Raw genomic sequence first — 23,128 nt, 5'->3', positions numbered from 1 at the left:
ATTACCCCATTCTCAATAGACAGGTGAAGTAAACTGTTCTGTAGAAAAGGTGCCACCATTTGAGCCGTGGAGTTCCGCAATTCATCCAAACTGTACACACCATTTAAAATGTGACTTCTGAAATAGAAATACGCACAAAAATGCGGTTATGGTGAATGCAAAAGCTTACACTTGAAAAATAACATTCTGCCCATCAACTACAAAGAATGCACTTCTGACGGGTTACAAGTGCATAAAAACCATTAGACTAGTGCTAGCTTGAGCACAAACTGGCACATGCATCAATATTGCATTTTGCGATTCCTTAATTGCGAAAAATAAGGAATCGCAATTAAGGAATTGCAAACTGCAATGCATTAAGAAATTGCTGAAAAAATAGCGATTTCTTAAAATTCCTTAATTGCGATTCTCTAATTGAGAATCGCAATTAAGGAATACCTCCCTATCCATTCCTAGAGGCCCATAGGAATGAATGGAAAGACATTCTTAATTTGCAATTCACCATTAGAAATTCGCAAATTAAAAATGCAATTTCAAGGGTGCATGGGTGTCCAAAGGACACCCTGTTGCACCCCTGAAATCTGCTTAGAAGTACATTTTGCATACTCACATGCCCCAAGGGCATGTGTGAGTGCAAAATGGAACTTTGAAAAATGCACTTTAGTGCATTTTTCCACGTTTTCGCAATTTACCATGAAGGTCAACTTCATGGTAATTTGCTCCTCTTATTTGTGAATTCGCAAAATTTAAAAGTTTGATGCATTGCATTTAAGGAATCTCAAGTTGAGATTCCTTAAATGCAATGGCAGTTTAAGAAATCGCAATATTGCGATTTCTTAATTGCGAGAATTACAAAAATGATAATGCATCTCAAAAACGGGAATTGCATTCGCAAACGGCCGAATTTTGCGATTCGCACCATTTACGAATGCAATTTCATTTGATGCATGTGCCCGAAAATGCCTTTTTCACAAGGGTCTATTTGCTCGTAAATGTACTTTTACAAACAAATGTATCTCTTTTTTCTTAACAGCTGGCAGAATTTACATGGGATTCCTGGTAGGTGTAAATCCATGTACAAGGGTGAAGACCTCTGCCAGCCTTGGAAGTGGGTATTCCAATGTGTTGTGTGCCTGGAAGTTCGGAAACACCCACAACAAACCTGTATGTTGTAAGTTTACCCTAACTCTGATCCGACCCTTTTCCACCCCGGAAATGTTGAAAGTTTACTCCAGCTGGGCACCGACGTAGGAGGTGACAGATTACCCCTACTTACAGCCAAAGGTTTTCTTTGTACTGGGGCGGCGGTAAAGAAAGGTGTATCAAGGCACTATTACGTCTGTGGTGGTAATAATCTTAGTAGCTTAACTATGAAAGATTTGCATTGTGTCAGTCCCCACCGTAAAGACTGCAATATTCAACTTTGACGTACTTCAGCAATGTGGGAAGGTTCTCCTTTGCCATCCAGAATGCTTTATCATCTTGAGCCATGCCATTGATAGCTTGTGTAGATGGCACTAGCACAGTTATGTTGATGGTCTCGGACAGCAGGGCACCAATTGAGGGCACGGTCTAAATGGGAAATTTCAAGAGGTTGTTAGTCAACGCATTGAATTTTACATTCTCAAACTTAGAACATAGAGGTGCATTTACACATCAGTTTTACTATGCATTGTGCATATGCAAAAGAATGACCGCTGTTTCAATGCCAACATTCTATTTTTTTATCGCTAAAACATGTGTCAACTGTGTGGTGTGGCAGGCAATTGCTATTTGTCAATATATATACACAGCAATGCACAGCATTTCTTTTTTCATTTTTTCATGTGCTGTTGGCTTAACAGCCAATCCTACCAGCATTTCAAATCAGTACAGCGCAACAAGAGTGTATAACAGACAGTGGATGTCATTGCACCACTGGACCGTGGCTCTCAAAGTGTTTTCATCAATAGCTGCTTCTGAGGTGGCTGAAAATCAATGCAGCTTCCAGATACTGCAGTCAGTAATCCCATGCAGGTCTGCTGAAATTTCAGATTCTGTGTGATGTCACAGGTGCTATGACAGTTAGGAATTGATTAAGTAATCATGCTATCATTTTCTGTTTAACTTTAGTTCTAAAACATTGTGACACCTTGTTGGTATGGTTGTGTGAAGATATGTGCAAAACATATTTTGTAGAGTTGAATACACCACCAGTTGCACACCTATATTAGCCTGCACAGAGATAGCTCTCAGAGTGTTTTTTGAAAAATATAAAAATGTCCCTCAGCCATTTTACATACCAAGTGCCCTAGCAGTTGGACAGGCAGACACAGGTTGAATGTGTGCCACACCCAAAACTGAGAGAGTTGTGACTAGTGACCCCTCAGTGTGTGGATGCAGAGTGGCCCAGTCCAGACACAGAGATTTTCGGGCTGGCTTTGGTAATAGATCAGGCTTCCCCAGTCCCAGTGGGCCTCAGTGTCTTTTTACAAATTCATGCCCCTGTATGGCTAAAGGGGCCAAATGCCACATGACCCTTTAGCCACATGCGATGTTCAGGGAACAAGGGCAACCCTACTCACAAGAAACCATGGAATACAGTGTATATAAAAAGACAATGGTTCTTGTGATGATATGAGGAAAACTTGATAATACCTTTGCACAATGGCAATTACTGTTGGCACATGGATGCTGAAAAAGAAGACTTCATACAGAATGCAATTACGAGACCAAACACTGTTTATACAGATTTTGCAAGTATATTTAAAACATCAAATGCGGTGTGCTCAGTGTTCCAAGTGAACATAAAACCAACACATATAGGTGACAAATTGTGACTTACAACACGGTTTCTTGGTACATCTAAACAACCATTGTATGATACATTGTATTTAGACACAGCCTTCTGGTTATATCACGGAGACCCAAAATGGTCAGTCAATTATATGAGTCAGTGGCATTTTGACCCCATAAACAATAGGGGGTCTCATCAGGACCTAAGGATAGTAGACACCTGAAATGCAGTAACATAGTGAAGCCAGATACTTATCTGCCCAGGTACCACATAAAAAAGAAAAAAGGGGGTGGGTTAACTCACATGGTGCCCAGTTGAACACCCAGTGAAGGGGAGTGGGGAGTCAATTGGGCTGTTTTCAGGGGTGTGTAATGATAAATATGTACTGGAGAACAAGAGATGCAGGCATTTAAGTCACTGCACAGAATGAAGTGTCATAGCGTCTAAGGTCTGTTAGAGTGAGGGTGCCGTCAAGGATCAGCCGCACTTTGCGGATCAGCAATTGAAATAAGTCTTGCATCTCATCTGTCAAGAAAACCGCCAAAGTTTTCTTGAAATATGATATATTTATTTATATGTAATACATATATGATAGAGGGCAAATTGCTCTGTCGGTTGTAGGGGTGTTTTATAATCATGGGTAATCCGTATCCACATATAGTCTTTTATAGTGTTATTAGATTGTGTATTGTAATAACATGGAAGGTGAAATGATAGGCAAATTCCGTATAACGTGGAGAAATCAATATTGCAATTGCGTATGATTAGATGAAAACCTTAATGTGAAGAATTGTACATGTGACTAATGAACGTTATAATTTGTATGCTTATGTAATGCATTGATTTAAATGTGCACAGTAACAATGCTCATGCATACGTGCGTTTTTTTAATTCGTGCTGTTTCTTATGTTGGCCGAATTTGTAGGGCCAACATGAATTTCTCCTTGTTGCTCTGAAGTCTTGTTTGTTAGCAGAATTCATGTGTATGCAGAACTTGTTCTTTCTCACGTTTTCCGTTGCAGGTGGAGAAATGCGTCTTTGTTAGTTAGAATAATGTCATTGTTTCAGGAGTTATTCTTAGGGAGGAGAAGATACATTGAACGGCGATGTTGTGTGTTAGCATCGTTGCCACATGAAAAGTTACCTACGAGAAGGTGTCTTGCATGGATGGCGTGATACCACACAGCCTTATGGTAGTTTGCTTTCGATTCTTGTATTGGAGTTAGCGACAGAGCCCGGGGACTTCTGCCTTGCCTTGAGAAGAGAGAGCATCTTAGAACGAGCTCTGTAGCTTTATGCTACTTGACCCATTCAGTGTGAATGGTCTTCTTAGGAAGCCTTCAAGAGCTGACACCTTTTCGGAACTTGTCTTGACAATGCTAGGTATAGCGATGTCATGTTAGCGATAGTGTCTTTACTTATGAACCTCCAATGAAGGAGACCATTGATATAGGATCGGTGATATTCTGTGTCCTGTTTCTCGAATGAAAAGGGGGGGCCCTCGGCCCCCCCGCACGCATGGCGGCGCGGCAACCGCCTCACCCCCTTTTCCCCTTCGGGTCCTTCGACGGTGGGGGCGTGCCCTGGGGGCGCGGCCCACCGCCGATTGGCCGGCGCCCCTCCTGACCCGGAATCAATGGACTGGTTCCGGGTCGAGGGGGGCGGGCGAGAGGAGGGGCCACCCGGCCCCTCGGGAATAAGAGGTAGGGAGCGCCCAGGAGACTCCCTTGTCCCTGGACGCTCCCTCGCTGAACGTTGTGCCCCGCGTTCGGGGCTTCTTTGTTTTATTGATTTTGTCTTTTCTTTTTGCAGGTTCCGGAGTTCCTTCTACTACAGAATCTGCCGCGTGGAGTCAGCGTCTTGTGAGAGGGAGCTTTCCGGGGAGCAGTGACTCGCCGTGAGCCGGTGGCCGGATCGGGTCATTTCCTTCGTTACTGGTTCCGGTGTTCCCCTTTTTTATTTCAGATATCCGCCGCGTGGAGTCGGCCGTCTGGCGAGGGGGAGCTTTCCAGGGAGCAGTGACTAGCCGGGAGCCTGCGGCCGCATCGAGTCGGGAGCGTGGTTCGGGCCGGTTCGAGGTCCCGTAAGGTATTGTGAAGGGGGCGGCCCTGGGACGGCGCACCGATCGACCGGTGGTATTTTGGGCCCTGCAGGCAGCTGGTAAGGGGGAGGAGCCGCACGAAGAAAGCGGCGGGCAGAGCGAGGCTGTTGTGGGGGACGATACCACGGTACAGAGCGAGGTCACGGAACGATACCGGCTGATTCAACCGCATATTTAACGCGGTACAGAGCGAGGTCTGTCCTGCTGAATTTTCATATCGCAGTACAAGGAGAAGTTTTCCCGCCAATTTAGGGCAGAGCGGAGAGGTTGTTCCAGCGGAACACAGGCAGCGTTTTCTGAAGCTAAGCAGGGTCGACCAGGGCAGGACCTGGAGGGGAGACCCGAATTTTTAGTGGGGCATATCTCTAAGGTGATAAAGTGCAATATAGTGCAAGTGGAAAAGTTAACTGTCTTATGAACTTGAACAAATGATACTGGACAACTGTTTTCTTTTCATGACTGTTTTGAAGAGATGAAGCGTAGTGCCCTTTTTTAACTGATTATTCGAGACCGTTTTTGCAATAAGAGGCATCTGGATTAGTGGGAACTGTTATAGGATTGTGTTACTGAAGGAAAGATATTTGAGACTTCATTACTGTTCTGTTTTTAATAAGGAGTGATAGTGAACTGTTCTGTAAGGCGGCCTTTGTCTTTTGCTATTGACAAGGGGGGTTCAAACCTCCATTGTATCTGAACTAAGTTCTCTTGAATGTGCCCTTGCTTTGTCACACGGTGTTAACGCATTTCTCTATTCCAGGCCTCTAACTACTTTATTGGTGCAAGTCATTGTTCTGAGAGGACGTAAGGAGACTAAACGCGCAGCCTAGTAGGGGACGTGATCACAGACCAATATCGCCGGCGAGTACACGGGACTGGTCGGTAAGAGGGGTACGGGGGGGCTAGCATTCATCGCTCCTGGTGGCCGCCGGGTGGGTCTACATTAGGTTTACTCACCCCTTACATAAGCGGACAAGCCGCTAGTGTTGCGGTCGCCGTTGCATGGTGCTGAAAGCCCCCTGGTGACCCTCCATCTGAAAGGTACACACTGTTGAATTGTTGGGAACTACGTAGGCAGCGGGTAAGCATCATGCCGGGTCCAAGGGGTGGAAAGAGGGGGTCCAACATGGAGGCTATGATGCGGGCTATGATGCGGGAGATGAGCGACATTAGGCAACAGCTAGGACAAATTAAGGAGCGGGAAGCTCGGTTGGAGGACAGAGAGGGCGAGGCACCGGGCCCGTCCGGGAGACCGATCCGCAAGAGGGTGGCACCAGTGCCAAGAGGGGAATTTGTCACCCCGCAAGGGAAACCTAGGTCCAAAAGACCCAAGGAGGCGGTCCCCACCCCAGGCCCAGTGGATCCATTACCCGCCGCACCGCCCGCGGTGGTCCCACCCCCGCGTGTGCCTACACCCATTGCCCCCGTGGTGCCGGTGCCGGCAGGTCAACCAGTAGACGCTGGGTCTGCTCCCGCACCGGTGCCCACAATCCCGGGTACAGGCGGCCCACACCCAGCGCCCGCCCTGCCAGCTGTGCCAGGACCACTGGGCATAACCCCAGTGGTACCTGTAGTCCCGGGGGGTAATGTAGTTTCAATGCCACCCGAATTGTTGTCTCAGTTAACGGCCATGATGCCATGGCTTCAAAAAGGGGGAGCCTTCCCGAATTCTGCAGACCATGCGGCAGAGGCGGCAAGGTTCGTAGAAAAAATCAGATCGGCACCGATCGCCGACGGTGTTGCTTTGCCAATTTCTTCTCCCCTTGCAGGTCCAAGTGTTCCCCAGCTGGACGGAGTACAAGGGCAGCCGCCCCCGGTGCCCGCACTTGGTAAGGAAGTGGCATTGCCGCTCTTGGGGGACGGTGTAGTACCTTCCAGGAGCGAAAATCTAGCTCAACATGTGTCTTTAGCTGTTAAAGAAATGATTTGGGCTGACAAATACGTATACATCTATTCTTTATTATTGGATAATAGGGAAATGGAGCAGGCGAAAGCACTGAAAGAGTGGATGCTCCCAAGTGAATGGAGGGCGCAGTGTACTAGATTCAGGGTTGAGGAAAATCTCAATAATTGGATGCAAGCATGGGCCGTTTTCACTGCAGTTAAGGCTGAGCGTCCTCCAGATCTGCAGGCTGCATTGGCTTGCTACTCGAGCAGGATTGTGGGGTGGAGTCAGCAGTATTCTGGGGAGGCATGGAAGGGTTATGATGTAAATTTTAGGAAGGCATTGGAATTCAATAGAGCATTACCATGGGACTCGGTAGATTCCATGGCCTGGCACAAACAGTTCTCTGACACTGCACCTCCCCCTCAGTTCGGTGCGGGCAGGGTGTTCACTAGACCGCAGCAGCCCTTTCGGCCCCCCCAAACGGGTGAAGTACCTGGGAAATTTAGGGCAGGTGGGCCAGAGAAGAAAGGAGTGTGCTGGGATTTTAATAAACGTACCTGCACACGGGCCGCGTGTAAGTTTAGGCATGCATGTGCCTCCTGTGGGCACCCCTCTCATCCAGAATCTACCTGTAGGTCCAAGCAAGGTAACACGGGACAGAGAGGTAGGGGAAAGCCACTATAAGTTAGACACGTCACGCCCCCCCACTCCAGTGGATGTGGTGGCAATGATTCCATTCTTGAACAGATACCCTGACCACAAAGCGGCAACCCTACTCCAGGAAGGTTTTTCTAAAGGTTTTAGGATCCCGGCCGAGGGATACACAGGCAGCGCGCACTGTAGAAATCAATTATCAGTCACACACAATCCGGCTGTTGTGGCCGCCAAAATTGACAAGGAGCTTTCCTTAGGCAGGATATCTGGCCCTTTTTCTGCAGTGCCAGTACACAATTTTGTGTGTTCCCCGCTGGGAGTTGTCCCCAAGAAAGAGAAGGGGCAATTCAGATTGATTCATAACCTATCAGCACCGAAGGGGGCCTCACTGAATGATGCAATTGACGAAGGTATCTGTAGTGTTAAGTACGCCTCTTTTGATCAGGCTGTGACCTTGTTACAGTCCACTGGACCCGGGGCGCTGATGGCGAAATCAGATATAGAGTCCGCCTTCCGCCTCCTCCCAGTCCACCCGGCGGACCAACATCTTTTAGGTTTCACCTTTAGGGATAGCTTCTACATGGACAAATGCATGCCTATGGGTTGTTCTATTTCTTGTGCCTACTTTGAGATGTTTAGTTCATTTCTTGAATGGGCCATGAGACAGGTGACAGGCCACCAAAGGGTCATGCATTACTTAGATGATTTCCTCTTCCTCGGTACAGCGGGTTCTCAGGAGTGCGCACTAGCATTGCAGGAATTTTGCGTGCTCATGCGGGCTTTTGGGGTCCCGCTTGCGCCTGGGAAGACGGTGGGCCCGACCACCTGCTTGGAATTCCTGGGCATCGAGATTGACTCGATGGAGAAATGTTTTAGACTACCTAGGGACAAGGTGCGCAAATTCAAGACGTCGCTACAGTTATGCCTCCGGAAGGGGAAGGTCACTTTGCAGCAATTACAGGAGGTGGTAGGGCAACTGAATTTCGCACTAAGAATCATCCCAATGGCTCGCCCCTTCTCTCGCTCCATCGCGCACGCGATGCAGGGGCTGAGGGAAAAGCACCACCGCACGCGCCTATCGTCTGAAGTTCGCCAGGATATGCTTATTTGGATGGCATTCCTGGAGGATTTTAACGGTAGGGTGGTCTGGCCCGGCCCGCTCACTACATCAGCGGAGTTAGGACTATGGACCGATGCGGCCGGTAGTGTGGGCTTTGGTGCCATCCTAGGGAATAGGTGGGTCGCTCAACAATGGCCAGAAGAGTGGAACACATGGGGTTTGCTCGGCAACATTGGCTTCCTGGAACTTTTTCCAATATGGGTGGCACTGATGGTTTGGCCCGAACACCTATGTAACCAATCAGTGGTGTTTTGGTCAGATAACATGACAGTGGTGGAATGTATCAATCAGCAGGGGGCGCGGTGTCCTTTCATACTTCGTTTGATCAAAGAAATTGTTCTGCGTTGCCTTAAACTGAATGCTAATTTTAGAGCCAAACATGTCCCTGGTGTGTTAAACAATGCTGCTGACGCCCTTTCTCGCTTCAAAATGCAGGTTTTCAGGGAACATCTCCCCACAGCAGACCCCTCGCCAGCACACTTCCCAGCAGTACTTTGGCAGATTGGTGCCCCAGATTACAAGACCTCGTGGTCGCTAGCCTAGCCCCCAGGACCAAGACGGCTTACGAAGGGGCGTTTCTGTCTTATTGTTCTTTTTTGGGGCCACAGTGGGAAGTGCTTTGGGCGAAGGAGGATGGGTTTGCAGCCTATTTAGAATGGATGCACAAAGAGGGGCGCTCAGTAGCAGCGGCAACCAGACATAGGGCAGCAGTGTCATTCTTCGCTCAAGCTAGGGGCTTCCGGGATCCCACCAATACCTTTACGATACGCAAGGCTTTAAGGGGATGGCGCCGTATTCAGGGACACCAGAAGGATAAAAGGAAGCCCATGGGGTTGGCCCGGCTTACAGCCTTACTGGGCACGCTGGTGATTGTTTGTAACTCAGAGTGGGAAGTGCTTCTTTTTAGGGCGGCATTCTCCCTGGCATTTTATGGGGCACTGAGAATTAGTGAACTGGTGGCAGGATCTAAGGCTGACATACTAGGTGGCTTGCGGAAGGCTGGGGTGACGATAAGGGGTGACACCATGTGGGTGATGATCCAGAAATCAAAGACTGATCAAGAAGCTAGGGGTCACACCATAGTTCTGCGACGGGCCCCCGCCAACCCGTGCTGCCCGGTGAGGCACGTGGAATCACTCATGGGATTATCGGTCGGTTCAGTAGGCGGGGCGTTGCTCTGTCACGCCGACGGGAGCCCCTTGACCAGGTATCAATTCAGGAGAGTGTTCGAAATAGGGGTTACAAAAGCGGGTCTTGATCCTAGAGATTTTGGATCTCATTCCTTCAGGATTGGGGCAGCAACTGAGGCGGTGGCGGGGGGCCTCCCAGTGGAAAGAGTGAAGACAATTGGGAGGTGGTCGTCAGACTGCTATAAACGTTATGTTCGGATTGACATGCTATGATTACCTGTCACTCACGCTTGGTCTCTTTTCCGCTCTCTTACAGTTTCTCAGACCTGTTACGCAGGGGAGGAATTTGTCGTCGGGCACCGCCAATATTCATCAGCACGGAGCGGCGACCAGGAAACAACAACGAACAATGTCTGGATTGTTGGTCATTCATATGTTAAGCGAGCGGAATGTGTTTTTCTGTCAGGTGACAAGAAGGAAAGGGCGGCACAACTAGGGTTGAATATCACGTTCTTTGGCAGAGGGGGGTTGTGTCTTCACGAGTTTAGGGGATTCTTCCAAGGGCTGTTAGCACGCCACGGGCTCCACCGTCAGTGGTGATACTTCACCTTGGGGAGAACGATTTGGCAACACTGGGCAGGCGCACCTTGATTGAGGAGATTATCTCAACGGCGGGTTGGATAGCTAGGACCTGCCCCGGGTGCACACTAGTATGGTCACAACTAATACCTCGACTTCAGTGGCGGGGGGGCGATTCAGTCAGGGCGTTGAATCACTCGGTAAAGAGGATCAACACACGGCTGGATAGGTTGTTCCGAACCCCCATGTTACAGTCAATACCTCATGGGTGCATCTGGGGTCAAAAGTATTACTTGAAAGACGGGGTTCATCTGACAGAAGAGGGTAATGTCCTATGGGCTGACAATATCTGGGCTTGGCTAGAGGGCTGGGGTAGGAGGATGTGTCCTTAGATAGGGGCTAGAGGGGGAGGCCAGATCGTCGGTTAACAATACTGGCCTGTGGCGGTAAGGTCATTATCGGTGAGCACATATTTGAGGTCTGAGGGGGCGGGCATCATCCTATGGAGGTTCCCGCCCAGGGGGAGGAGCCTGCGGGCCACTCCCAGTACTCCAGGGGCAAGGTAATATGCAAAGGAGCGCGGGTAGGAGTAGTTCACGCTTTCCTTAGGCTGGTAGCCACCCCGCGCGCGTGGACTCATGACGCCATCGGCGCAGAGTAAGGGCCCTCCTTTAGTGGGTAAATGGAGTTTGGGGCGTAGATCGGGCAATTCCCGGGGTAACACTGCGCATGCGCACTTCTAAGGGGAAGGCGCCGCTTGTAGGACCTGACACCGGTAGTGACCCTGCCATATGGCCAGAAATGTACAAAAATCAAGATAGGATGTTTAGTTAAGCTAGGAACAACTTGTATTAGAGTTTTGTTAAGGTCAGGCTCTCAAACTTGTTGATAACGATTGTATAACTGAATGTCCTGCTGATTTTTGTATCTCATTGTTGATTATGCAATTAAAACCCTTTTTTAATTTCATACTTTAATAAATACGGCCGGGCGACTAGCGCCCGCCTTCCAAAGAGTAAACACGTCTCGTGTCCACGTTCCTTGGTGTTGGGTGCCGGATTGGGGGGGGGCGGCAGCTAGTCGCTGACCATGTGAAAAGGGGGGGCCCTCGGCCCCCCCGCACGCATGGCGGCGCGGCAACCGCCTCACCCCCTTTTCCCCTTCGGGTCCTTCGACGGTGGGGGCGTGCCCTGGGGGCGCGGCCCACCGCCGATTGGCCGGCGCCCCTCCTGACCCGGAATCAATGGACTGGTTCCGGGTCGAGGGGGGCGGGCGAGAGGAGGGGCCACCCGGCCCCTCGGGAATAAGAGGTAGGGAGCGCCCAGGAGACTCCCTTGTCCCTGGACGCTCCCTCGCTGAACGTTGTGCCCCGCGTTCGGGGCTTCTTTGTTTCCCACCCACCATCCCTTGGTACAAAGTTTAAGCAGCATTATGTCCGGTCTAATGGTAAGTTTCATAGGTATAGACCGCGGGAGAGAGTAGGTTGTTGTGGTATTTTGTGATCTGTTGTCAGGACTTTTTTCCCTTTGTAGAAAAATGATGTGTGAAGTGAACTATATTTGAATATGTGTGTCGTTAGGCCTTTTTTCCCTTTGTAGATATACGTAGTGATTGTGACTGTGAGCAACATGCGTGAACCGAATCGTAATTTATGCCATGTGTCGTTAGGCCTTTTTTCCCCTTTAGCTATGCGTGGATACTGTTCTTTATTAGCCAGCGTAGTTGTCCTTTAGACTTTTTTCCATAGGTCGTCGTATTTATTAGGTATGGGGCATGCGGTAAGGTCATTATCGGTGAGCACATATTTGAGGTCTGAGGGGGCAGGCATCATCCTATGGAGGTTCCCGCCCAGGGGGAGGAGCCTGCGGGCCACTCCCAGTACTCCAGGGGCAAGGTAATATGCAAAGGAGCGCGGGTAGGAGTAGTTCACGCTTTCCTTAGGCTGGTAGCCACCCCGCGCGCGTGGACTCATGACGCCATCGGCGCAGAGTAAGGGCCCTCCTTTAGTGGGTAAATGGAGTTTGGGGCGTAGATCGGGCAATTCCCGGGGTAACACTGCGCATGCGCACTTCTAAGGGGAAGGCGCCGCTTGTAGGACCTGACACCGGTAGTGACCCTGCCATATGGCCAGAAATGTACAAAAATCAAGATAGGATGTTTAGTTAAGCTAGGAACAACTTGTATTAGAGTTTTGTTAAGGTCAGGCTCTCAAACTTGTTGATAACGATTGTATAACTGAATGTCCTGCTGATTTTTGTATCTCATTGTTGATTATGCAATTAAAACCCTTTTTTAATTTCATACTTTAATAAATACGGCCGGGCGACTAGCGCCCGCCTTCCAAAGAGTAAACACGTCTCGTGTCCACGTTCCTTGGTGTTGGGTGCCGGATTGGGGGGGGGCGGCAGCTAGTCGCTGACCATGTTGGTTATTCTGTGTCTGCTGCTTCATCTTAACTTCACCCGTAGATTTGGCTTTGTATTAGTTTCAATGTATTTCTACACCCTTGTCTTGAGATGTGTGTATGTCCAGCTGTTCTTGGCTTTGCAATAAACTAACTAAACTTGGATTCGAGAGTCTGTGATTCATCGGGTCATGGGTCATTGGAACTGCAATATAAAATTAGGAAATGATCATTTTCTTCCCCTCCACGCTTTCAAGCAGACAAAAAGAGACATCGGATGAACGTGTAACCCGCCTTTTATATATAAAAGCCGGGTTACACGTTCATCCGATGTCTCTTTTTGTCTGCTTGAAAGCGTGGAGGGGAAGAAAATGATCATTTATATATAAAAGCCGGGTTACACGTTCATCTGATGTCTCTTTTTGTCTGCTTGAAAGCGTCGAGGGGAAGAAAATGATCATTTCCTAATTTTACATTGCAGTTCCAATGACCCATGACCCGATGAATCACAGACTATCGAATCCAAGTTTAGTTAGTTTATTGCAAAGCCAAGAGCAGCTGGACATACAAACATCTCAAGACAAGGGTGTAGAAATACATTGAAACTAATAAAAAGACAAATCTACGGGTGAACTTAAGATGAAGCAGCAGACACAGAATAACCAATTCGAGCTACAGGACACAAACTATCACCGATTCTATATACACACACACACACACACATATATATAAATATATATATTTTTTATCACTGATAAAACCAAAGGTTTCAGGAACGTTATAGTTAGACTGACATTTCACTCGCACAAAACCAGAGAAATTCAGCTGTTACAGTGCACTCACTGCTTATGACCTCACTTATTACATCACTCAAGACATGGTCAGCGACATCACTCATGATATCTCAAATGACATCACTGATTACATCATCCACAGAATCTCAGGCGCACCCACTCAGACCACCATACAACCTTTCATACGACTCTCAGATGCCGGTCATCCTTACTTATAGCTGAATGATCGCCCTGATTGTTAATTCTGTCACACGTGTCCCATATGACATATCACGTTGCCTTGCAAATGAGTGATATCCCTTGTAAGGATGTCAAGCATGTGCAAAGATGCACGCCGGAATGTGGTAAACTGTGGCCTGTACTAGGAGACCTGCCCATTGCTGGCTCAGTGGTGTTAGCATGACGGAGCGCTGGTTTCCTAAAATTCAAACTCAGTAGCGTGCAACATACAAACATGCTTTACTTACAGTGACCCATTCGGTAAATCCAGCGGCTTCTGCCATAGACGACAGCTCCTGTTAAGGGAAAAAGAAAGACGTTGACGCATCTCCCCTGGATATGAAGTGAGGCAGACACACATCCTTTCTGTCACAGTTCACCATTAATCAATAAATGCCCCTCCTGCCCCCCCCTCCCCCCTGCCCCGCAAATCTCCTACTGAATAGCAGCTGTACTGGAATAATTGAATCGCCATCGCCCAACATGGAAAAACTCAGAAACCAGGTGTTCTAAAAAAAATTCTCTCAACACAATCAGCTACAATGAACTTATAGCCGAGTGAATTAGTGCACTTAATTCTCGAATCTTTTCAATAAATAGGACGTGTTTAACTATCAGTTTCTCTAGCCATTTTCATGCCTTTGGCGGTATTCTGATATTCCAAAACGAAACGATTAACAAAACACTCTCTTAGTACTGGCAGAGGAGGTGAGAACTGGTGCTATACTGATGACGTCACCGGAAGTGACGCCACGTGATCCATGTCCACAATAATTCGACAAGTGAGAGCGATGTATGATAGTCAAGATGGAACATACTATGTGTTGTAGTGACTTTTACCACCGGTTACACCGAGGAGCACTAGAAGATGGTGAATCCGCCTACCAATCAGATCCCTCTTTTTCGAAGGTTCTCGTCAGGGCGGAGTGATTTTTCTTGAGTAGGTTGATCCTTTATACTTATCATTTTATCAGCTTGACTACCTATTTATAAGCAGGTTTAATGCACTGAAAATCCAATTTATGTTGCTTCAAACTATTTCCTTTTCTGCATTAAGTTGATTAAAAAAAGCTGTAGAAAGCCCATCATGTGTGTGCTCAAAAGGTTTCAGAACGTTTTACACCTTGGGCAAAGTAGTCAATTACCAGGGTCCCCATCTTCCAAGGGGCTGCTGTGAAAGGGAACTGTATCACTATCTCACATTGGTCTATTTCTCTATCTCAACCTATAATTCAGTATTCAATATTGTTTGGCACCACAAGGCTTCAATTAGCAGAAAATGCGTAATAAAATGCAGCGCTTTTTCAGACGGGGCTCCCAAAGTATGTATTGCCCGGAGCCCCCAAAATCCTTAAAACGACAGGCAAGCTGTTCAAGGTTTCTAGTTAATGAGGAGAGAATCGAGTTTCATGGGCCTTGACAGCCTTCTTGCAGCTCCACAACTCATCTAGGATGCTCGTGGTCTGAGGTGGCTCCTGGATTCTGAGCGGCCTCTCAGATGCACAGGCCTCAGGACTGTGTTTAAAGGGAACATTGGTACCTCGTCCACCAGCAGGTTTTCCATGTTCAACGGCCACTTTTGATCTCACTCGAAGACTCTGTGACCTAAGCCTGCTGTGCTACCCTTGTACTTCGAATGCCCTTCTCACGTTGCAATGTGCTTTTTGTTTATATTTTTTAAATCAAAGGTCTTCACAGATACTATATCACGGGAAGAAAGGTAGAAATCCATAATGCGGAAATCAAGGGGGAAGCACGGGAGGAGCTCGTGGCGCACCTTAACCTTGTGGCAGACTCCAAGTGCATTTGGCAATGGTAAAGAGAACACCTAATGACGTGTAGTTCAAGAAATACGTACATAGGCACAACTGTTTATGGTGTGTATTCAATATTAATGCCCAACACAACATGGCGCATCTTAGCTGCTGTACCACACTTTGGATAGTCCAGGTGAATGTGTGCTTATTTTCGTGTGCCAGAACAGAAAACTTTCTTCACAGCAAGATAAGAGTCATGTGGCCCATAGCCTTGTGACCGCCCTGTGGAATACAGAAAATATGGCATGCCCTGCGTGCAGCGTACAACTCCTCAAGATTGTATTTTTGGCATCAATTAATACTTTAGATCTGGTGGAAGGCATTCATTTGACACCTGGCATGTTTATGTAATATAGGTCAGAACTCTGAATTTGTAAACCAGTTTATAATTACCTTTCACTAATCTTAACCCCTTCCAGGCTGATGACGAGCTCAGCTCGTCATGAGCGTTACCTGCCGTGCGCTCATGACGAGCTCAGCTCGTCATGAACCGCGGGTTTTTTAAAACCGCCGCGCACAGCGGGAAAAGCCGCCGCAGAGATGCGGTTAAGATATGAGAGATTTAATATTTTATATGTGACACAGTCATGGGTGAAGTGAAGTTAATTTCACCAATTGGCTGGGGAGGGGCAGCTACTTAATTTGAGTAGATGGGCAACCTGGGCCAGCTACTCTCTGAGGGGAAACAAGAGGTTGGAGATGTCATGGGCCTTCAGTAAATTGGTTAGTAATGTATGGAAAAGTCTATTCAGCCGTGGGCTTCCCATGGCCTTTCTGTCTCTACTCTCTGTGTGAGGCCACTGTCTCCTGTTTAATTAAGGTAGGGAACTATGTAATGCTAGTCAGTGCTTAATTTGTAAAAATATAAGTGCCAGGGCTCTCGTCAGGAGGCCACTGCAGCTTGAACCACCCATTGTCCCTCTCGTTGCTGCCAAGGGCAGCACCAATACAATTACTAATCATCAAACACCTACAAGTGTGACATTTCGTCCTATTCCAGGCCCTCAAAGCTTTGGGAATAGTTTGGACATCATTCAATAGTATTTTTTTAATGTACATTGAATTAATAAACAACTGTTGTTGTGCTCATCTTTAAATTAGACACAGACAGCACCATCATGTGAAAGAGTGTTACAAGCCCCGGTTTTGACAATGAAGTGCCAGGCCAAGCACCAGAAATCACCAGCTCAAATTATACACGGATGCTAGTAACCAATTTAATGTATTTCCAGTCCAGAAAATCTCAAAAAGTAGACGGCTTAATCATCTTCTGCAGGAAATGCACTGTGATATTTAATCAGCCATGAGGCAACTCTCACACAGCCATAGCTGCAACGTTTTCGAGGTCCATGCATGATGAGCTGCTGCAGTCCAGTTTGTCCTTTGAATTCTGGGGCTTGAAGTCCCGTTTAATAATGGAATGGACAAGGCTGCAAGTCTAAGAATTCAAAGAAAAAACCTAGACTGGAGTAAAACACCACACACAACGTTCACCCCAAGGCAACTTGGCGCTCGAAATAGCTAAAATGGGCTTCAACAATGGACAACAAAAATCTACAAGGTATACAATTAACCTAACGGAATATATATTTTTTCAAGGCTTATGAAATCCCATTTATGAATCCATAGCTTTGATCTGCAATAGGAGCTCATTCCCTAGGTGTAGACGTAAATAGTATAACAGCAAATAACAAATGTGAATTAGAGCGCAGTTCTCTCCTGGGCAAACAGTGCTGGAATCAGTTAGCTAGCGTGGAGTTTTCTGTTCCAGAAGATAGTGAACCTCCTATATAATGTCTTAATGACAATCCTCTATATGAATGGGGCCCAGTGCAGTTCCATTTTGAGGAATGTGATCATATTTGCTCAAATGACAAATAATTTTAAAAGAAAGAGTTTGGATTCTCTGTAATCAGTGACGCCACATGAAGACCTTAATACAGAATTTTATAATAGTCATTTATGGATAGTATTCTTGCTGAGAATACTAGTTTATGTAAATGTTTGGATAGAACAAAGAGGACTTTGTTAATAACATTAAGTAGAACCCTTAAGATGATAGGGATTTAACTTGATATTTCATAGACAGACATCTAGACAGTAGCAAAGTGACTTAGCATTAGTTGCAGTAGTCACAGTGGAGGGAGCTGGCCCAGGACAGTAGACCAAAGATATTCTTGCTATCTTGATGTTTATTTGGAGTGGTGTGGCTCACTGGTTAGAGGCGGCAGACCCGAGAGCAGAGAACGGCCTGGGACCAGGGTTCGATTCCCGACGCGGAAGGGTCTTGGACCAGGATCAGCAGACTCGATAATTCTCGCCTCGGTGCCTACTCTAACCAGGGATCACAGTCGGCAACTCTGGGCATTAAGCTTGCCTCATCTCCACAACGGCCCCTCACAAACGCCGGGGATGCCTGGTTTCACCTTGGAGACTCCCAGGAGGGACTATCTCACAGGGAAAAGCCAGGACGGGTTCCCCAGCGGTCTATAGCGCTACGAGGCCTGCGGTGCGGGTAGCAGTGCGCTTTACAAGACACACAATTTAATTTAATTTACCCACCAGCAGTATCTCCCTCTTATTTGCATTACGTAGTAGATAATTACAAGCCATACACAACTGGACTACAGTAAGGTATGTTAAATTATCTTAAGACGTTGATGCATGGTTGGCCCAAATGCAATCAATTAAGTGTCATCTGCACAGGATACCCGTGTTCCACCAAAAGATCTAATGGACGAAATGAAAGTTATATGTACATTTCGAATAGGATGGATGACAGGGAAGATCCATGAGGAACTTGCAGTGGCATCGAACAATATGGTGACAGCATGGCTCAATATGAGGGGGTCGTCAGACAAGAAGGGATCCAACTCAAAACAGCTCCATTTATTCCTAAGCAGCTTAGACATTCAATCATGATCTTGTGGGCCACAATGTCAAAGTGTCATGGCAGTCTCTGTTCCTCTGTCATGCCTAAAGGCAAGTTACCCACACATCGAGTCATCCCACTTTTTCCACCTGGCTTGTCATTTGTTTAAGTACCATCCTCTCTGAAATTTTATTGATTGCCAGAAGTAGGCCGATCAGTTTATAGTTCTCTGTGGATATTCTTGCTATTCAACAAGCCATTAAACCACGGTTACCTGTCTGCAAGCACTCTTGCTGGTTAGACACTTTTGTGTAAAAGAAAATTACATTCCCATTCCTGAACATCTTTCTTACTGCATTGACTCTTCAGCCTAGCTTGGTCAACAGGCCCTTAGTATGGTTTCTAGGAGGAAAGAGACTTTGTTCTTATTTTAAGATAGCCACTGTTCTCCTTGACTTACACTGAATGTTCGATTTTCCTTAACAGTTTCTGAGTCACCTCTCTCCCTATTTGTAACTTTTTTTTAAAACTAAACTTGATTTGTAGTTTTCTATGGTAGATGTGTGTACTTTATTTCAGAGTTTTAGCCCTGCTGCTCATGCAAGCTACTAATGGTGAGACGCAGATACATTGGGCAAAAACTGTTTCCCCCCCATGGGCACTTCTATTTATGCAGTATGGGAGCTCAGTTACATCTCAGAATAAGGCTGTCACATCTCTCTACAATTGCATCTCAGTTGGACTTTCTATTCTCAGGCTTTCTTTACCTGGAAATCTATTGTTTTGAGTTCTGGCTATATCTGAAGAGGCACCTTTTTTATAAAGTATCCACTTGAACCCCAGCTGACCCCATTCCCGTCTAACCCTTGTTGTAAACCGCCTCCAAAGTCACTGAAGGGACTTTTAAGTAGTCCTATGAGCGAGTAACTTACTAATACAAGGGATACACATACAATGTAATACGTGCTGTAGTGTGACATGATGAAATTGTATCTGCTGCTGTCTGTAGGGGAAGCTTCCATTAGGACGAAGTTGGAATCACGCTGTGCCCTCACAGCTCCAGCAATAGAACGAACGTGTCTTTAGCATGCATTCGTTCAGCACGCAAGTCGTTACAATGAATTGCTTTAGGGGGGAACATTAGTAGAATGGTGTTGGATTTAAAGTCCTACACCTTCCCTACTGTTGCGTAACTATACCAAGGAGGAGCAGGTGTGCATCTGAGCCGTGATGAGCACCTAAACAGACCTGGCCACTCAACGCAGTGTCTTACCAAGCGTCTTACAGTTTTTAGGGCCAATATGGAACATCACAATGACAAGGAGCATATTGCTGGGTGTCAGAATATCCTATTGTTGTTAAATTGGAACGTTCATTAACAACTTGACACCGTGATGCTTTAATTAGAATTTTGTTTTACAAAGCAATTGTCAAAGAAAATATTGTTGTTAGTTTAACTTACAATCATAGCATTTCCAAAGCATAAAGACCCATCTCCTTTGTAGCCTTCTTGGCAAACACATTCCCAGAAGCCCGACGAAGTTAGCTGACATGTGGCCTAAAATAACAAGAAACATGTATTTGTATCTTCCTGACAATAGCATGGTGTGTCTGTGAATGCAACACATGGATTAGACACATTTAAAGCACTTTGAGATAATATCACAACATTTGCTATCCCAGGTCATGCGATCTCCTATTGATAGAGGATAAAGCCATTGATTGGAAGTTGTGCTATGGTGGAATGCTCCTATATTGCATATATGTGACTTCAGAAATAGAAATGTGAGAGCCAACAATGTACATATATTGCCTGATCAATTTTACCTATAGCTGGAATTTTTTTTCAAAAACAATTGTTCGTTAGCAACACTATTGAACACAGAAAGAATACACATTCATAGATCGTGGTACATTTAACTTTGCACAGCTACAAACATTTAAACTACTTCATGCTTGCGTAACAGAGAATGGAGAAAACAGCAGTTGATCACAATTTTTGTTTGTTTCCATATGAATTGGGGACATACATTTTGTTTGCTTTTCAAGAGCATACTATGGAATTACACTGAAATCAAAATTAGGTCGCTTCACTTTTTTTAACAATGTTCACAAATGGACTATGATGCATTTGTTGAAAAGTCCATCAGAAATGTAAAATGATTCATCAGCAATTGCTGTATGATATGAATTGTGCTAATGTTTCCAATGTATTTCTTCTGTATTTGCCAAAATCCTATTGCTTGGATCCAAGATACCCAGTCAAAATAATGAAAATAGATTGTTTTGAGTCACTAGGAACTCTCCTTCATGTAGACGCCAATATTCTCTGAAGAATTTTGCGAGATCTCTAATTCTCCAAGAGGCTTTAAGCTTAATTTCCTCTTACGTTGGTGGCATCTCTACTACCAATGATATCCAACATTGTTTTATTTTTTAGTTGGCGAACATTAACACGACCATCCGACATAAAAATATATTTCTGAAAAAGTTTAGCGTCACATGGTAGAGCTCTGGAGTCAAGGGTAGGACATTAACTGTTCCACTGGAGTTTCCATTTGTAACTTCACAAGATGCTCCTCACACACCTGACTCGTATTTTATTGCTAACAAGATATCGGATGGCTGCGGCGGTGCCACGTCTACTGGTGTACAGGAAGAGCATGATACGTGCCCAGTGATGGCCGGGAGAGGGTCAGATGGCTGAAAGGAGGTGGTCCAGGAAGAAGTGGAAGGCACTGGTGGTGTGTGAAGAGGCAGGCAGACAGGGAGGAGACGTAAGGTGGAGAGATGGAGCCAGAGAGGTGGATGGGGGAGTGTGAAGAGGTGCCGAGAAAACACCAAGTTGGAAGGGGGAAAAGAGGAAGGGATAAAGGTAAAGGGAGACACACTGGGAAAGGACCGTAGGAAAAAGATGGGGCAGAGACTGAATACTGGGAGGCTTGAGGGCTTAAAGGGAGACACCTATGGTCACAGGACAGGAGAATGGAAACAGACGCAGAATTAATTGGAGGAAGGAGCAATGCAAAGAAAAGGTGATAGAGCATAGAAGTGGCCTTGAGACACAGCAGAGTCGACATGAAATGCGATCAATGGCTGAGTAGGATGGAAAAGAGGATTACAGAAAGGTGCGAAAAGGAAGGAGAATGAACATGGGGTGGGGGAAAGGGCAGTGCAGCCAAGGACATCGGTTCACCAAAATGCCAAGAGTAGGGTAAGTGACATCATGCACTCATTGAAATCTTTATGACATCACAGGTTTGAGCTCTTATCCAGCATTTGCCCCTCAACAGCCTGCTGTCTGCAACCAAGGGTCTAGGGATGAGCATGGAGTGAAAACGAAAGAAGGTACTTTCTGTTCCTGCTGCTGCCTTCAAGACGCCTCAAACGAGGAGGAGCAAGGGTGATATCAAGGTAACCAAAGGGCAAGACAGCCAAAGAACATGCTACCCTACGCTAGCCCTAATTGAACTCCATTAGAGGGGAGGACATGCATGGAAGTCAATTGGGAGTTGCCCTTTGCTGCCCCTAGCTCTGTCCTTGTGACCGCTGGCACCGAAGCCAGGCTGTGTCAATAACTGAAAGCAAACCCGGCTCCGCCGTGGTTCCATTGTGTAGTTGCTATACTTGTTTCTCACATGGTCCTTTAGGCTTATGATGGACAAAGGTGGGAGAAGAGGCCAGGCTCTACCAGCTTCATCAGTGTCATCCTGATCCATTAACCAGCCTGTGGTTGGTTCGGGAAACAAGAGGAGGATAATGATGCACTTCCTCTGTGCGTCAGCAGGGCGTGCACTGACGAGGCAAGAAAGACTGCGATGGGCACGTGCCTGCAATTGCGCGCATACGTTTTTAAAATATAGTAAGAAAAGGCATCAAATCTCCCATCCGTGGATCAGTGCCTCAGCGATGACCGTGGTCAGTGCGCGTAAGTATGCATGTCTGCAAGCTGTGTCACATTTTGGCTCTAGAGGGCAGCTCGGATCCTTCATTGGCATTGTATTAAATCACACAGACAATGCAAATGCAAACACTCAACTAAGCTTCCAAAGAGCGATGGCGAAGGAGAGGCTGAGGTTGTTTATTGTGCAGTAGCTGTCTGTGACGTGGCTGTAAATAATAAGAGAAGGGGTAATAGGATACAGATTGCAGGGGTCGCTGATGGTCAGCACAACACTTGCTGCTTGTATGCTCTCTCATGTTGTATTGTAAAATAATAATTATGAATGGTTGTTCCTCACTTGTTCAGAGGAAAACAATTTTTGTCTATGTATGGAATGAGCTGGTTAGTTATTCACTTGAATGTACTTGTTTTACATATGGTTATAAGTATTTTCCTTGCCACAAAATGAGCTGTCATAACTGAGCTCCAGGGGATTCAATAAGGACCCTCGTTGCATTGCCATATTTACATTGGTCGAACAATTACACATGTTTAATGCTTTTTATATAATATACATGTTGGTCATCATTGGCATTCTAAAATTATTTCTCTGTCTTTTTGGTGCAATAAATATGTGTACGTCCTTCAAATTGCCATCAATAGTATGATAATGTTCTCGGTTTTCTCATAGTTTCTCCATCAATAAGTGCTGAAACCGGGTTATATATACGGTTAACATACAGAATGTATGTAACTGCAGGTGTAGATTATGACATGGGTATTCATACTACAGTGACAAGGGTGTTGTAGTGAAGCGTGGCTCAATGGTTAGAGCAGCAGACCCTGATGCAGAGGTCTGCCCCGGGACCAGGGTTCAATTCCCGCCTCGGCGGC

At 46.3% G+C, this 23,128-nt stretch overlaps 1 protein-coding gene across 1 annotated transcript in view; it reads right to left on the bottom strand.

The window, feature by feature from the left end:
* Positions 1 to 23,128, bottom strand: part of STAB2 (stabilin 2) — a 944,658-nt gene that overhangs the window by 460,642 nt on the left and 460,888 nt on the right. Inside the window, exons 27-30 of the mRNA XM_078674824.1 lie at positions 19,814 to 19,909; positions 13,911 to 13,958; positions 1,433 to 1,572; positions 6 to 117 (exon numbers count right to left, since the gene is read on the bottom strand). Of these exons, the coding sequence (XP_078530950.1) occupies positions 6 to 117; positions 1,433 to 1,572; positions 13,911 to 13,958; positions 19,814 to 19,909 (396 nt within the window). The remainder of the gene's footprint in view (positions 1 to 5; positions 118 to 1,432; positions 1,573 to 13,910; positions 13,959 to 19,813; positions 19,910 to 23,128) is intronic.

Source organism: Lissotriton helveticus, chromosome 1_1, assembly GCF_964261635.1.
Source record: "Lissotriton helveticus chromosome 1_1, aLisHel1.1, whole genome shotgun sequence".
NCBI lineage: Eukaryota > Metazoa > Chordata > Amphibia > Caudata > Salamandridae > Lissotriton > Lissotriton helveticus.
The sequence above is the reverse complement of the archived record's forward strand: the minus strand, read 5'-3'. Positions and strand labels throughout refer to the sequence as shown.